The sequence below is a fragment of the Anabas testudineus genome, chromosome 22 (assembly GCF_900324465.2).
Source record: "Anabas testudineus chromosome 22, fAnaTes1.2, whole genome shotgun sequence".
NCBI lineage: Eukaryota > Metazoa > Chordata > Actinopteri > Anabantiformes > Anabantidae > Anabas > Anabas testudineus.
The window spans coordinates 7,611,281-7,624,438 of record NC_046630.1 but is presented as its reverse complement, the minus strand read 5'-3'; the positions used below and the strand labels follow the sequence as shown (position 1 = coordinate 7,624,438).

At 41.5% G+C, this 13,158-nt stretch overlaps 1 protein-coding gene across 1 annotated transcript in view; it reads right to left on the bottom strand.

The window, feature by feature from the left end:
* Positions 1–1,185: 1,185 nt before the first annotated feature.
* Positions 1,186–13,158, bottom strand: part of hs6st1a (heparan sulfate 6-O-sulfotransferase 1a) — a 50,702-nt gene continuing 38,729 nt past the window's right edge. Inside the window, exons 2-4 of the mRNA XM_026339643.1 lie at positions 8,911–9,133; positions 7,753–8,001; positions 1,186–5,584 (exon numbers count right to left, since the gene is read on the bottom strand). Of these exons, the coding sequence (XP_026195428.1) occupies positions 5,261–5,584; positions 7,753–8,001; positions 8,911–9,133 (796 nt within the window). The 3' untranslated portion in view covers positions 1,186–5,260. The remainder of the gene's footprint in view (positions 5,585–7,752; positions 8,002–8,910; positions 9,134–13,158) is intronic.

The window sequence follows — 13,158 nt, the reverse complement described above, 5'->3', positions numbered from 1 at the left end:
GGAAAACAAAAGACCAAACCCCATCATGACCAGTGCCGGAGCCAACAGGGCAATACTCCAGAAATACAATAGCCTGGCTCTGATGTATGTAACGAAGCACTCAATATGAACTTATCAGCAGAATTCCACACTGGAAATAAGCAATAATAATGCCAGAGTTTCTTTGTTTGCATGAAAGCAGCATGGGGCGAGCAGTGACGAGCTGCAGCGAGTTTGACCTCCTAATAATGGACTGCAGCCAGAGCCCATACAATTACTCAGAGCCGGATTCCCATTCCCACTGCAGGAGTGAGCAAGCACTTTCTCTCAAACACTCACATGCACATGTTCGGCCAAACAAAAGCTGTCCAGCCCTCTGCAGTAGCTGAGCCATTATTGTTTGTTTTGTCCAGCTGCACTTGAAATGACAGCGACCCAGGGCTACGGGGAGGATTAAAGACTGCGTTCAGTCTAAAACACCATGTACCAGCTGCCAGAGAGGCTCCACAGCTTTTTCCTTTTTCTCCTGTTCCCCATCACTTCTCTCTCGTTCTCTGCTCATGTGTCAGGCACAAAAACATCCTCTCTTTCTTCCTGTCTTACATAAAAGCCCTCTCCGATTCCTCATCTTGCTGCTCTCGTTGGTGCTGTCGGGTGCTCTGATCTCCCTCCAGCCAATTGCCTCGACTCGTCTCTGTACAGGCAAATTATTTTTCTGCCGTGCCTTGGGGGGGGGGTCAAAGTTGAGGCCTCTCTTTTACCATATCAGTCAAAGACAGGGAATGATTTTCATACTAGAAGCAGAAGTATGTTTGTGTATGTGTGTTCGATGGGCCAAGAGTATCTGCAGATTCAATCAGGCTGTAGATCACCGACAACAGCGCTGAGGTTGTCATTAGGTGGAGACATGCTGCTTTATGGGGTCATGGTCCTGTGGTTAGTGTAGGCGAGCGTTAGAAATGATCTTTAGGTATAAATTGGTGTAGAAAGCTGGAGGGTAAAGCTGACACGCAAGTAGTCAAAAACACTGAGTGAGTTTTAATTGTTATATGTGGAAGCATTTCAGGTTCAGTACCTTGGATGTAATTTCCATCTAAATAAAATAAATGATTAAAAATTAAGGAGATGTATTTGCGGCCGTGTGCTTGAGAACCGAGTGACAGAGCAGGAAACATGATATGCAGTGACAACCACAGCACACTGAGGTCTGTAAAAATGAAATATTTTAATTGGTGGCTTGATGATTCATTTTTGCAATCATAAGAAACAAACCCAGAATGATGCATACAGAAGGAGCCAGAGAAAGACTGCAGACCAAATGCCCCCCCCCACAAAAGTCACACTCTCTTTAGAAAAAAAAAAAAAAAAAAAGACATGATGACGCCAACAACACCTGGGGTTGCTTCACTGTCACAAAAAAAATGCTGTTGAGACATCAGCTCTACATGGTGACATGGCATAAAATATTTGAATATAGCTTTACAGCATCTATTTCTGGAATCATCTCAGTGAAAGTTTCACTTTTACACACCGTTCACGTACAGGGAGTCGTTTTTGAGAAGCTTCAAGACACTTGAAACTGGAACACTGAAAATAAAACTCTCTACAGACAAACAATCAGTTCTGAATCCTGTGTTTAACCCCTAATGCAGAGCCAGATATTAGTTTTGAGCCCTAACATGATCTAATACTAGTCTGGCTCTGAAAAAGACGTTGTGGGCAAAATGCCTGGAGCTGCAATGTTTTCAAGTCTCCAGTTTCAAGAACACATTGAAGGGGAAGTTAACAGAAACAAAAAAAGGGAGATCTTTCTTTTCATTTCCATTCCCCCCCAGTGCCTATTGCGGTACTTTGAAGGCTACACAAAAAGCAGCATTTTGACTCTGGATGTGTCACAATACCTTTCATCGTGTCCCCTTGTTCTTCTCTCCTTCCTTCATAAATCATCCCGACTTAAAAAGAGTCGATCAAAAAGAGGGACATGGGAGGTTCCAGGGTAATTAGTTGAAATTTAGAAGGATAGTGGGCGGTTAAATTGTTTTCCCGTCACTCTGACTTAAAAAAATTTACTGTTAACAACAAGATGCAACATGTCTTAATAACAAGAAAGCACTGTACAGTAGCTAACCTGCATGTGTCCTCCCACTGCCCTGTAGATGACACTGAACCTGGGCTACATTCAGTTTGATTTAATCACTCTGCAACACATCTTCTTCTCTTTACATTCAACCTTCTCATTGTTGTATCTCATCTTATTGCTCAGTTTCTCTCCATGTAATTAGGGTTGGGTTTCAATAGCATTTTATCAAATTCAAATCCAGTATCAAATCTAAATAAACTCAAATTCATAGACCTTCAATCAACTTTAGTACTACTACAACCTGACAGTGACATGAACATTATTACATACATTCACTGGCCAATTTATTAATATCTAATCCACCCTAATTATGTAGGTAAGGTGGCAAAAACATAAGAAACACCTATAATGCACACCAGAATAACTAAAGCTGCTGTTTTGGACTGCATTCGATTGTACAGGTGTACCTAATGAAGTGGCCAGTGAGTGTATGAAACGTTAATTAAAAGGATGAGAGTGAAATTCCAGATATTTCTATTAAGTGGACACTCTGCAAATATAAATAATCTATGTCAAAAAGTTTAACTGAAATTCTCAAGAACTTAAATAGATACCACATAATCTGTAGTTACAGAGCAGCCAAAGTTGAATTTCCACTCTCAAAGAGTTAATATTAACTGGATAAAGCTTAGATCTGCTTTTGGTATACCAATATATGTGATCTCAGCATCCCACATGTTACTCTGTGATTTAGTTACATAGTGTTTCCAATGTAAACCTTGGGGAAAATGTCAAAATGTTTCTTTTATATCTTATCATTAGTTATTTTTATTATCCAGTACTGGATTGTGCATTCAAAGCCATGTCGGAGTAATAAACTGTTGGGCTATTCCAGAAGCTTTCTCTGTGCTGGAGCATATGAATCACTTGGGCCATGCCAGGCTGTCACAATTTATGGAAAGTTTCAATTGAAATGTTATATTTGCCGCTGGCAAACACGTTATCTTTCCAGACAGACAGTTTATGCCAGTGAAGTCACAAAAATACCTTTGAAAATACAACTTGGAGCTGGATTTTCCCCACGTTGCATTACGAACGCTATATTACTGGATGGTAATTTTACATACAGAGTTCTCAGGTCACAAATCGGCCATCACTTTAACCAGCAGGTTACATTGTTCTTGAGATAAACTTGAGATAAAAGGATAAATAAGCAATTTGCTAGAACCAGACCCTAATAAATCAGATGTCAAGCAAGGAGCCAAAAAAACAAAACAAAACTCCTCACCTGATCAGATCACAGAATTTAGTGCAACACAAGATAAAGACAGCTATTGCAGCCCAACCCTAGTTGTACATTTTGCTGTAAAGTGTAAAAAAATGTCACAAGGGCAGATTTGTTAAAAATATAAATTTGAGCTAATTACAGATAAAGTAAGCTATGGGGAGGATACAAGAAAAAATGGTTAATGGAGTACTTCTGGCTTGCATCACTGTGATAGTCACACTGCTATGACATGCTGTCGGAGCGACTTTGTTGCTCTGTCTTCCACCACCAAAAAATGGTAAGATAATTGGTCATGAAACCAGTCATTCACAAAACTCATCAGACATCCTCTCTCAGTCAGGCAAACTATTTACAAAGGCATACACATACGCCAATCAAAGGCATACTGTACATATTATTTACACATACACTCATCCACACAGACACATAAGTAGTCAGAGAAGTTACTTAAGTATAATGCAGACTTAATATCTGGCAATAATTATGTCGACTATGATCCCAATACATAGAGGCACTGCTACCTCGCCCCGTTCATTCTTCAAGGTGAAACCAAGTAAAACACCGGTCAAACTAATGAACTCCAGGTCACTGGCACTGTGTGCGCCCTTTTAGTAGGTGGGAGGGAGCATTGTTTGAGACCACCGCTTTTACAATGCAACAACAAAAAAAAAAAAAAAGAAACTAGAAATGCCAACCACCACATTAAGGGCTCACATTGCCATGGTGACCAGTAGTTCCACAACTCCCATCTTGAGCATTTGTCTTGAGTTTAGGTTTCCAAAGCGCTTGTTGCTCGCGCAGCACAGTTCCTGGCAACAACCTGGAGCAGGCTCCCTCCTCTCCCTGCCTTTGATTTCTTCACACCTATGTGAAATTCGGCTCTGTAATTGGCTGTCGTTCTCTGCAGGACCGTGGCACAGGAGAGAAATAATGAACTTGTTAAGCAACAGGAGCTTTGGGGACCTTTAACAGAGAAACAGGCCACACCCCCCCCCCCACAAGATACAAGGCTTTAGTAATGGCTATGGTCCATTGTACGTCAATCCAATCCATTAGCTTTGACTTAGAAAACAAAACAAAAAAAGGAATCATTTTTCTTTAGGCAGCAATATTGGTCTCAGTGTTATTACAATTCTGCTTTTAAAAAAGCATAAACACAAAAAAATACAAATGAAATCATCCTAAAATAAGAACGAGTCACTATTTCATGACCAAAGCGTGTCCATGGGTGAAATGGCAGGTTTTGTTTCTTTTTTTTTTTTTTTTTAAAGCAGAAAGCTTTTGTTATACAATTCAGCCCAACTTTCCTCTTTCTGCTTGTTTCTACGAGGCTCAGTCTCTCATGTACTCCTACCACTTTCTTTGTCCACTTCAGCCATTTGCATACTTTCATAGCTTTCCCAGTTCCTTTGAAATTGGAGCATCCACGAAGTAGACTGGTCCTCGGCAAGGATTAGTGGGAATTCACAGACTTAATTTTAATTTCCTCATGCTCTGTATCAGGCCAGGGAGAACGAGAAGAATACAGGAGGAGGAGGTGGGGAGGCAGGAAATTTGGATGAGATACTCTGCTGTCAGCAACTTTTAATATCTCTCCTTTGCTCTGCTTAGTCAGTAATGATGATGGGAGAGGCAGAGAAACTGAGGGGGGGTCCAAATACAAACGGGAGGAAATAACAACGGGACAAACCTAAATAATGTGAGCTGATGCCATTGACCAAGCCCAGGTCTCCATAGCAACCACTTGGACTCCCATTCCTGCAGCTCAACTCTCCTGTAAAGTCCTGTTTGGGTTATTTAGGTCTTTGATGCAGGAGCCACTTCCTGTGTATGTATGTGTGTGTTTGTGTGTGTTTATGTGCATGTATTTCACATTACATATGCATGTCTGTGTGTTTGCAATCATTCTGCTGCTACCAGCGGTTGATGATCTGGTTCATGTAGTCCTCAGTGGGTAGCCTACTGCCTGCCTCCTCCGTTCTGCCTCCCTCCTCACCCTCCTCCCGCTCCTCCCTCTCTATCTCCCCATCCTCCAGTGTCGACATCAAGCTCTGCCGGCTTCCAGAGGGCCACAGATTGACGCCCAGGCCCAGACCCTGATGACTCTGCATGTGATTCTTTATGCGCTGCTGCCGCCTCTCCTGCTGCCTGGTGTACTGGTAGCGCTGCTGGAACAGGTCCTTGGCGTAGTCGTACAACTCCATGTCCAGCTCGTTCAACTCCTCTATACGCTGGACCTAACGAGCAGGGCAGAGACAAAATGCTTTCATTAGAAGGTGGGTCCAGAGAATAGTGGTGAGAAGAGATTGGAGACAGCCAAACCAGAGAAAAAAATATGAACAGAGAGAAAGTAAAGACAGAAAGTGATATTTTTGTTGAAATTGTTTCAGGATGCACGGAACCAAATGAAATATTTGCCCTGTTTGCATGTTCCAGTGAGTTTTGACAAACCTGTAGATCAAGCAAATTAGACTGATGATGGATTCTTGTGTTGTTACTTATTTGTTTATTCGTTTGCTCCGTTTCCCATTTTATCTGTAATATCCAAGCTTGTCCCTTTATTGCGTCTAGAGGCATCCAGTGCTTCTGGATCAGCAAGGCTGAGTGTAGTGCTCTACTCGCGAAAGTGCTATGATGACTGAGCTGAGTTGGCTACTCTTAGAGCAGGTGCAACCAAATCATTTTCAACCAAAACGTTCCATTTGACACAAAAGAACCTAAATTGAGGAAACTAGGAACTTTACTAACTAGGAACTAAACTAATCATGGAGTTTATCAACTCAACAATCAAATTTCTACTATAGGATGATAATCATCAAATAATGCTTTTATTATGATGTTAGCTCGGCCTGACACTGTCTTGTAAAACTAGCCACGAAGCTGAACACACAATTTTGTTGCCAATGTAAATAAGCAACAAGAATTGTCACCTCCTCTTGTGTTGATACCAACAGTGGCATTAGATCATTATTTTATGAATTATGTGGTACATAAGTTGCACTTCCCAGGAAACCTTCAGAACTGTAAAATCGAATTGAGTAGCAGTATCACACTGAACTAAACTTAATTCCTGGTTCTTCAAGAGCTAAAGTTCCAGAGTTCCTCAAAAGGTTCTTCGTCCCACAGGCAAAATTCCTGAGGCGATAACACATTGTGAGAAAGTTTTAAAGCAGAGAGAGGGAAGTGAGAGATTATTGGCAACGTGCGAAGCGAGACAACAGAAACATGTTTGATGTTAGATTGTGCAATGCAGCTGGCTTTGTTGGCGTGTATCATCTGCTATGTGTGAACATATATGGGGAACTGTGTTTAATTAAGACAATCCCTTTGAAAACTGCGATGGGGTGTGGGATATCATTTGTGAACAATGTGTGTGACAACAAAGGGAAGCAACGCGTAGCATCGATATAAAAGGTTAGAAACGTTTGATTGGAAGGGCTGTGGTGGTGGTGGTGGACATCGGCACAACACCAAGAAGACAGCATTGAGCTCAAGTCGTCAACACAAAGACTTCATGTGTTAGGGAACAGTGAAAAATTCAGACACCAGTTTCAATCAGGGTATAGGTGGGATTTCAGCAGCTTTGCAGCAAAGTAGAAAGTAAATATTCTTCTGTCTGCTGATGTAATTATTTGACTAAAATAATTAAATAATGACAAAATTTCACACAGTGCCTTCAGAGGCATTTAATTTGAAAGCTAATTTTAAAAGCAAATTTTTACTCAAAATGCCACACGCAGACTCCCCCACTTGTCAGACTCCAAACTCTCACCACTTTATTTTGTCTTTTTTTTGTGATAATAGCCATCGGTCCACAGCATCTGTCAGCTGGGCATACTTTATTTTTTCTTCTCCTTTCTGGTTTTGATGTATAAATCACCAGTCTGCTGTGTACTGAAGGTTTTTCTTGCTGGGAATTGAGCCTAAGAACTCCCACATTGGACCAATCAAAGTGTGAAGAACATGTTTGAAGCTGCTGTTTTTTCAACGGTGACAGTCATCCCAACTCATTTCACAGCAATATAAAACCACAATGTTTACTCTTCGTGTCTCTGTTCTTCTGATTTTCTATTTTCTACCCATTTCCTCACATAATCTTTTACTTTTGGATTTGTTTTTTTATTTTCCTGTCTGTAAATGACTGCAATACAGCTGCCGTGTCTTTCTTTAAAGGAAGATTTGGGCATCACAAAACTAATCTTAGAGAATAAGTTATTTTCTACTGCTTACCTACCTTGAAAAGCAAGAAAACAAAAGAATACAAAAATAATAGAGTAACCGTATTAATGGCATATCCGTCATATAATGTACACCAAGTGCTGCTATAAATGCACTTAGAAGCTCTTGTTTTCTCCAGGATGTATTGCTCATGCAGAACTAAAGGTGACCGAGCAGCAGGACTAACCGTGGCATTGTCCAGGTCCACCCCTGCAGCCCGGGTGCTGTTGTACTGCATGAAGGGCCTGATGAAGCGCAACCTGAAGGTTCTTTCAAACAAGAACTGTGTTTTCCTCTGGTACTCTGTGAGGCCAAAGAAAGCCATGTCTCGAAGGTTCTTCTTGGCCGACTCCAGGAGAAGCTGGGCCCTCTTCTTCTCTGGAACCGTAGACATGTTGTAGCAGCCGACGAGGCTCAGGTCCGCTAGCATACGAACCTAGAGTCAGAGGAAAAGAAAATTCAATTCAAGTATTACAGTATACATATCAGTTCATCAATTTATTGTTTTCACTGCAAAATAATAAAACTTAATTTACTGTTAATATATATTACTGTTCATATAATGTAAAACATATATATGCTTTACATTAACAGTATTAACCAATAATGAAATCTCAGTGAAAATGAAACAATGAACGTGACAGTGACAATGAAATGAAAATGTATTTAACATATTAGTTTCAGTCCTGATCCTGTAGACCTGCATTTTGTGAATAATTTCCTAGACAATATAAAAACCTATCATTAACCACTTGGTAAACTAGAGTCGTTCATATTCCACTGAATTCGGTTGCAGAATTAAGTGATTACTACTGTGAGTGCACTCTCGAGCTGTTTTGTTACAGTGGAGGAACAGGACTGCATACTGATCTGAATTTACAAGAGTACCCTGCGCACCTCAGCCTGCAGGTCCTCTAGGATGCCTCAAGTGTATGTGTGTTACATTTATAAATCATGGGACCCGGAGTAATAACATCCCCAGGCTCAGATGAGATAAGCTGGCCAACACGTTTAGGTGGGAGACTGCGATAGCATGAGAAAAGAAGGTGTGAATTTGAGGTGTTTATGGCCAGGAGGCAAACTACAGACTATGCATGGGAGTGTGTGTGTGTATGGGGAGAGGTATATGCTCACAAGTGGAACTCATATATTCAACATCTTTTCAATGAGTCTGAATTTTAACAAATCAAATAAAAAGAAATCAAATTTTTCTTCTTTAACAACAATATTTATATTTGTAATATTTTAAGATTACAGTTACCTCAGTTAAGTTAATGGGAAACTGAACATGAACCCTACCCTCTCTTTCTGAAGGTCACAAGGTGGACAAGCTATTTCTCCTCACCTGTCTGTTGTTGGCCAGGTTGTACGGACAGTCCATGAACTGCTGAAGGGTGCACCCTGACCAGTCAGAGCCCTCATAGCAGGAGGGCAGCTCCTCAGGTGTCGGGGTCCGTCCATCGCACATATGCAAGGAAGTTTTCCACGTGGCTCCTCGCTGCACATGTCTCCACTCGCTGAGGTATCGAGACACTGGGTCCCTCAACAGAGTGATGTAGTAGAACTTCCTGTTTGGGGTAAAAAACGAAGGGGAAGGGGAAAGGGGAAAATAGAGGTGGAGAAGGGTGCGTTAACAGATGTATTTAGAGTATCAAAAGAGAGGTAGAAGAGAAAATTACATTAATAATTGCCCTAATTGCACAGAAAAGCATCTTAGATATAGGGTTGATCAATAACACTATGAATAGAAGGGAAATGAACACAAGAAACAACACAAAAAGAGAAAAAAAGAAGCTCACAAATTCCGTAGGGAATGAATAATTGCTTGATTGTTTAGATCAAGTGGAACAGTGCAGATGAGAGAAGCAGAAAGCACAGAAATAATGCTTTCTAAAGCTCTGCATCGTATGTAATTCTGCAGTCGTCCATGTGGCGGCACTGTTTACAACAGTTTACTGAAGTCATTCATTCTGCATCCTTGGTAATCAGGAGGAGGAAGTCTACAGACTGAGGTTGTCATACTTCAGACCATATTATTTGCATTTACGAGAAGCAGCCATGAGATGCACAAAAGGGATCTGGGCCGCAGTAAGGAAGTGAATTTACAAATGAGCAGGCTGAAGCGGAGGTGAGGCTAAGAGTTGATTTGTCAGGTCAGTGTTCAGGCCACTCTGTGCAGGAAAAGAAACTGCTGGCACAAGCACATCTCAGTCCACAACACACATCTCCATGCTGCAAACATCCTTATGTCTCTGACTCTGATACACACACACACACACACACACACAGCAAACATGCTTCCTCTCTTCTCACAACCACACAGAGTATTAGGTCTGCCTCGGAGAGATGACTCATCCCGCATCTGAGATTTGGATGGGACTGTTTCTGTGGTGTGTGTGACTAACGTAATGGTGCATAGCACAGTTCAATGTCTCTCCAGAGGGGACACTCCCACCAGAGCGGAGACCTTTCCAGGCCTTCACACTCCAGCTAATTACTGCAGTCAAATCAATCAACACATCCTCATTAACTACACACACACATGCAACCTGTGCATGTGTGGCTATGTGCCTGCAGTGTGTCTGGAAGCGATGGTATGGATTTGTCTGGGAAACAGACAAATGTTGCCAGTCAAAAGCACACAAACACACACACACACACACACACTGCCATCCTCTCCTAGGCTTGCATCACGTCAGAGGAATGTTTGCAGAGAAAAATTTTGTGTGCTGACAGGAGTCTATGAAATCACCCGATCCACACAAGCTGCCTCACATAAACACACACAGTCGTATCGAGACAGCAGCAATGGCTAGATATTAAAAAGAAGTATCCAAAGCCTGGAAATCTGGTGGCAGTGGGGAGATCCTGGACAACAAAAACAACTAAACCCTAAATCTAGCAACAGCTGAGAGATGGTGCATAACAAAACAGCCAAACCCTAAATCCAGCAGTGGTGAGGACAATAAAACAACTCCAAAACAAATTTCATCTGGGAGACCCTTCAAAACAAAACAACCACACCCTGAATTTAGCTGCAGCACAGAGAGATTCCTGCAAATGAATACAAATCTAGTAGCAGCAGGGGGATCATGGACAATGAAACGACTAAACCCTAAATCCAGTGGCAGCTGGGAGATCCCAGGCAACGAACCAAACAGACCCTGAATCCGGGGACAGCGGGGGGATCATGGCCATAGAAACAAGTATCTAAACTCTAAATCCCATCAACCTAAACCTAAATCTCATCCCCCAGTTTAATCAAAAGCAGAGGAAAAGGAGAGGCACAGTAAAACTGCAGCCTGCAGGAGAGCGGGGCACATTATCGAGATTCCTATGATGACATTATCAGGATTCCTAACACTCCCCAGAGTGCAGTGCGTTTTGTGTGTGTGTGTGTGTGTGTGTGTGTGTGAGCCTCCTGTATGTGTTTCTGAGTAAGACTACGCCTATTAAATCAGTGATGACATTTTCCCCTCTTGGCTTCTATTCCACAGAAAAAACATGGTACTGTTTGGCCCTCGCTACAGAGACGGGAAGACAGAACGAGGGAATGGGTGAAAAACACTGAAAGTGAAAGAAAGAGAAAAAGGAGAGAGAGAGAGAGGGAGAGAGGAGGGGGCGGAAGAGAATTTCAATTAGTTTTCTAATACTGTGAAAGCAGTGAGGGCCCCGAGCCCAAGTGATTTATCAAAGTTATGGCTCTGGCTATAATGAAGGCTCAGGCATATTACCAGGCAAAATAAATAAATAACATGCACACAAACACACCCAAAATGCAACCCACAACAACACACATACAGGCATACATGCAAAACCAAATAAATGATCTTAAACGGCATGCCTGCCTGTCGTGTCAGAGAGACTGCAAAACTGGTGCCGTGGAGACTTTCTCGCCTTAAAGCCTAATGATGTCTGGCCGTGTACTCAGATCCCTAGGTAATGATGTTTCAACCCACACAGAAACACACACACATTCACTCACTCACCAGCAAGTCCACTCTTTTTAACACACATGTATAGACTCTACTGCCTCTGAGGCAACAACACATTGCTGCTGATTTTTTTTTCCAGAGGTGATATTGCTTATAGTCGAAGCATACCTGCACTTGTCAAATTAACTTCAAAGCTAATAAGCAGCGCTCAGTCTTTTCACTGTCGAGATTTTAGCGCATCATCCTGCGGCTCAGTGCAGGAATTTGCAGTCTGGGAGCAGCAGCTTGAAATTTTTTTTTTTTGCAGACTACATTAATGTGCATACTTTTTCTCCTATGTGCAATAAATGCAAAAATACTCACAAAAACCCTCAAAACTGCATTTATCAAGTGTCCAACATGTTGTAATTAGCAAGCACTTTATCGCCTTATTGATTTATTCTATCTGATGGGTGTGGAGAGTAGGCTGATAAAAAAGCAAGTGTTTTGGCAGGGAGAAGTGTGATGAAGCTATTGTCTGGACCACTGTGGAATTCAGACTGAACAAGGACAGTTTTGTCTTTTCGCTCTCACTTTCTGTTTTTTTTTTTTCATCTTGATTACTATGAATGCAAACTGAGGATTTAAGTGTAAGATGAAGTGTAAGAGCAGCATGGAAAAATGCAGTCTGCCAATCATTCATTCTCCATTTATCTCTTTGGTTATTTTTCTGACATTTGCCCTCTCTTTCACATCATCTTTGCCATCTCCTGTGCGCAGCTGTGTGTTATCATAAGCTGCAAATAAGTGAGAATGAGATGCCTGTGAGTCTTATCCGCTGTGCCAAGAGTACAATTAACAGAGGAAACACTGAATTCCTGCAGTACGTCACCATTTTTGGCAAGGCAGTCGTCAAATGTAAAAGGTAATGGAACAAACATCAGCAGCTTCAACAAAAACAATTATCTTCCTTCACAAAGTTGTGGTAGTCAAAATATAATGTGTTACTAAGTCAACGCGAGTACATGTAAACTTGCAGAGCTTTATCTAGAGGAAACACATAGCGCCTGGGCCTGTTATGGTCTCTGAGTGCCCGGGGAAAATAAGCCCTTTGCCTGTTTCCCCTGAGTCACAAATCACCACTTGTACAACCTCCACCTTCTCTCTTTAACCTCTCTCCCCTTTGTGTTTAAATCTTTCCCTTACTCTCGCCTGTCTTCCTTCAGCCCATCTCTTTCTTGTCCCCCCCCCTCCGGGAGCTGTATGTGGTTAAAATGTTTTCTCCCCTCTAGAAGTTGGTTTTGTTAAAATCTCAAATCAGGACATATGAGTAATGTCCTAGAAGGTGTGTGGCAAATTGAAAGATGGTGGTTATTAAATTAATAATAATCTTTTGAACAAGTTTAGTTTAAGAAAAATGTTAGAAACAGGAAAATCATTAATTACTGTTAGGTTATGATAGTTGGTTTCCATTCTTGTTAGAGCTGCATAGCAATTAGAGTGTTTTTGGAGGCTTTCTTTATATGAAGCCATGAGAGCAACAACAGGAGCACAAGAAATACTGGAGGTGGTTTGTGGTTGCAATACACAAGAGATAAGAAGTGTTTCCCCACAAGAGACGGAGTTTAGAAAAAATAAGTTTAGAAGTCTTGTTTAAATATAAGGTTTTGGCTCCTAGT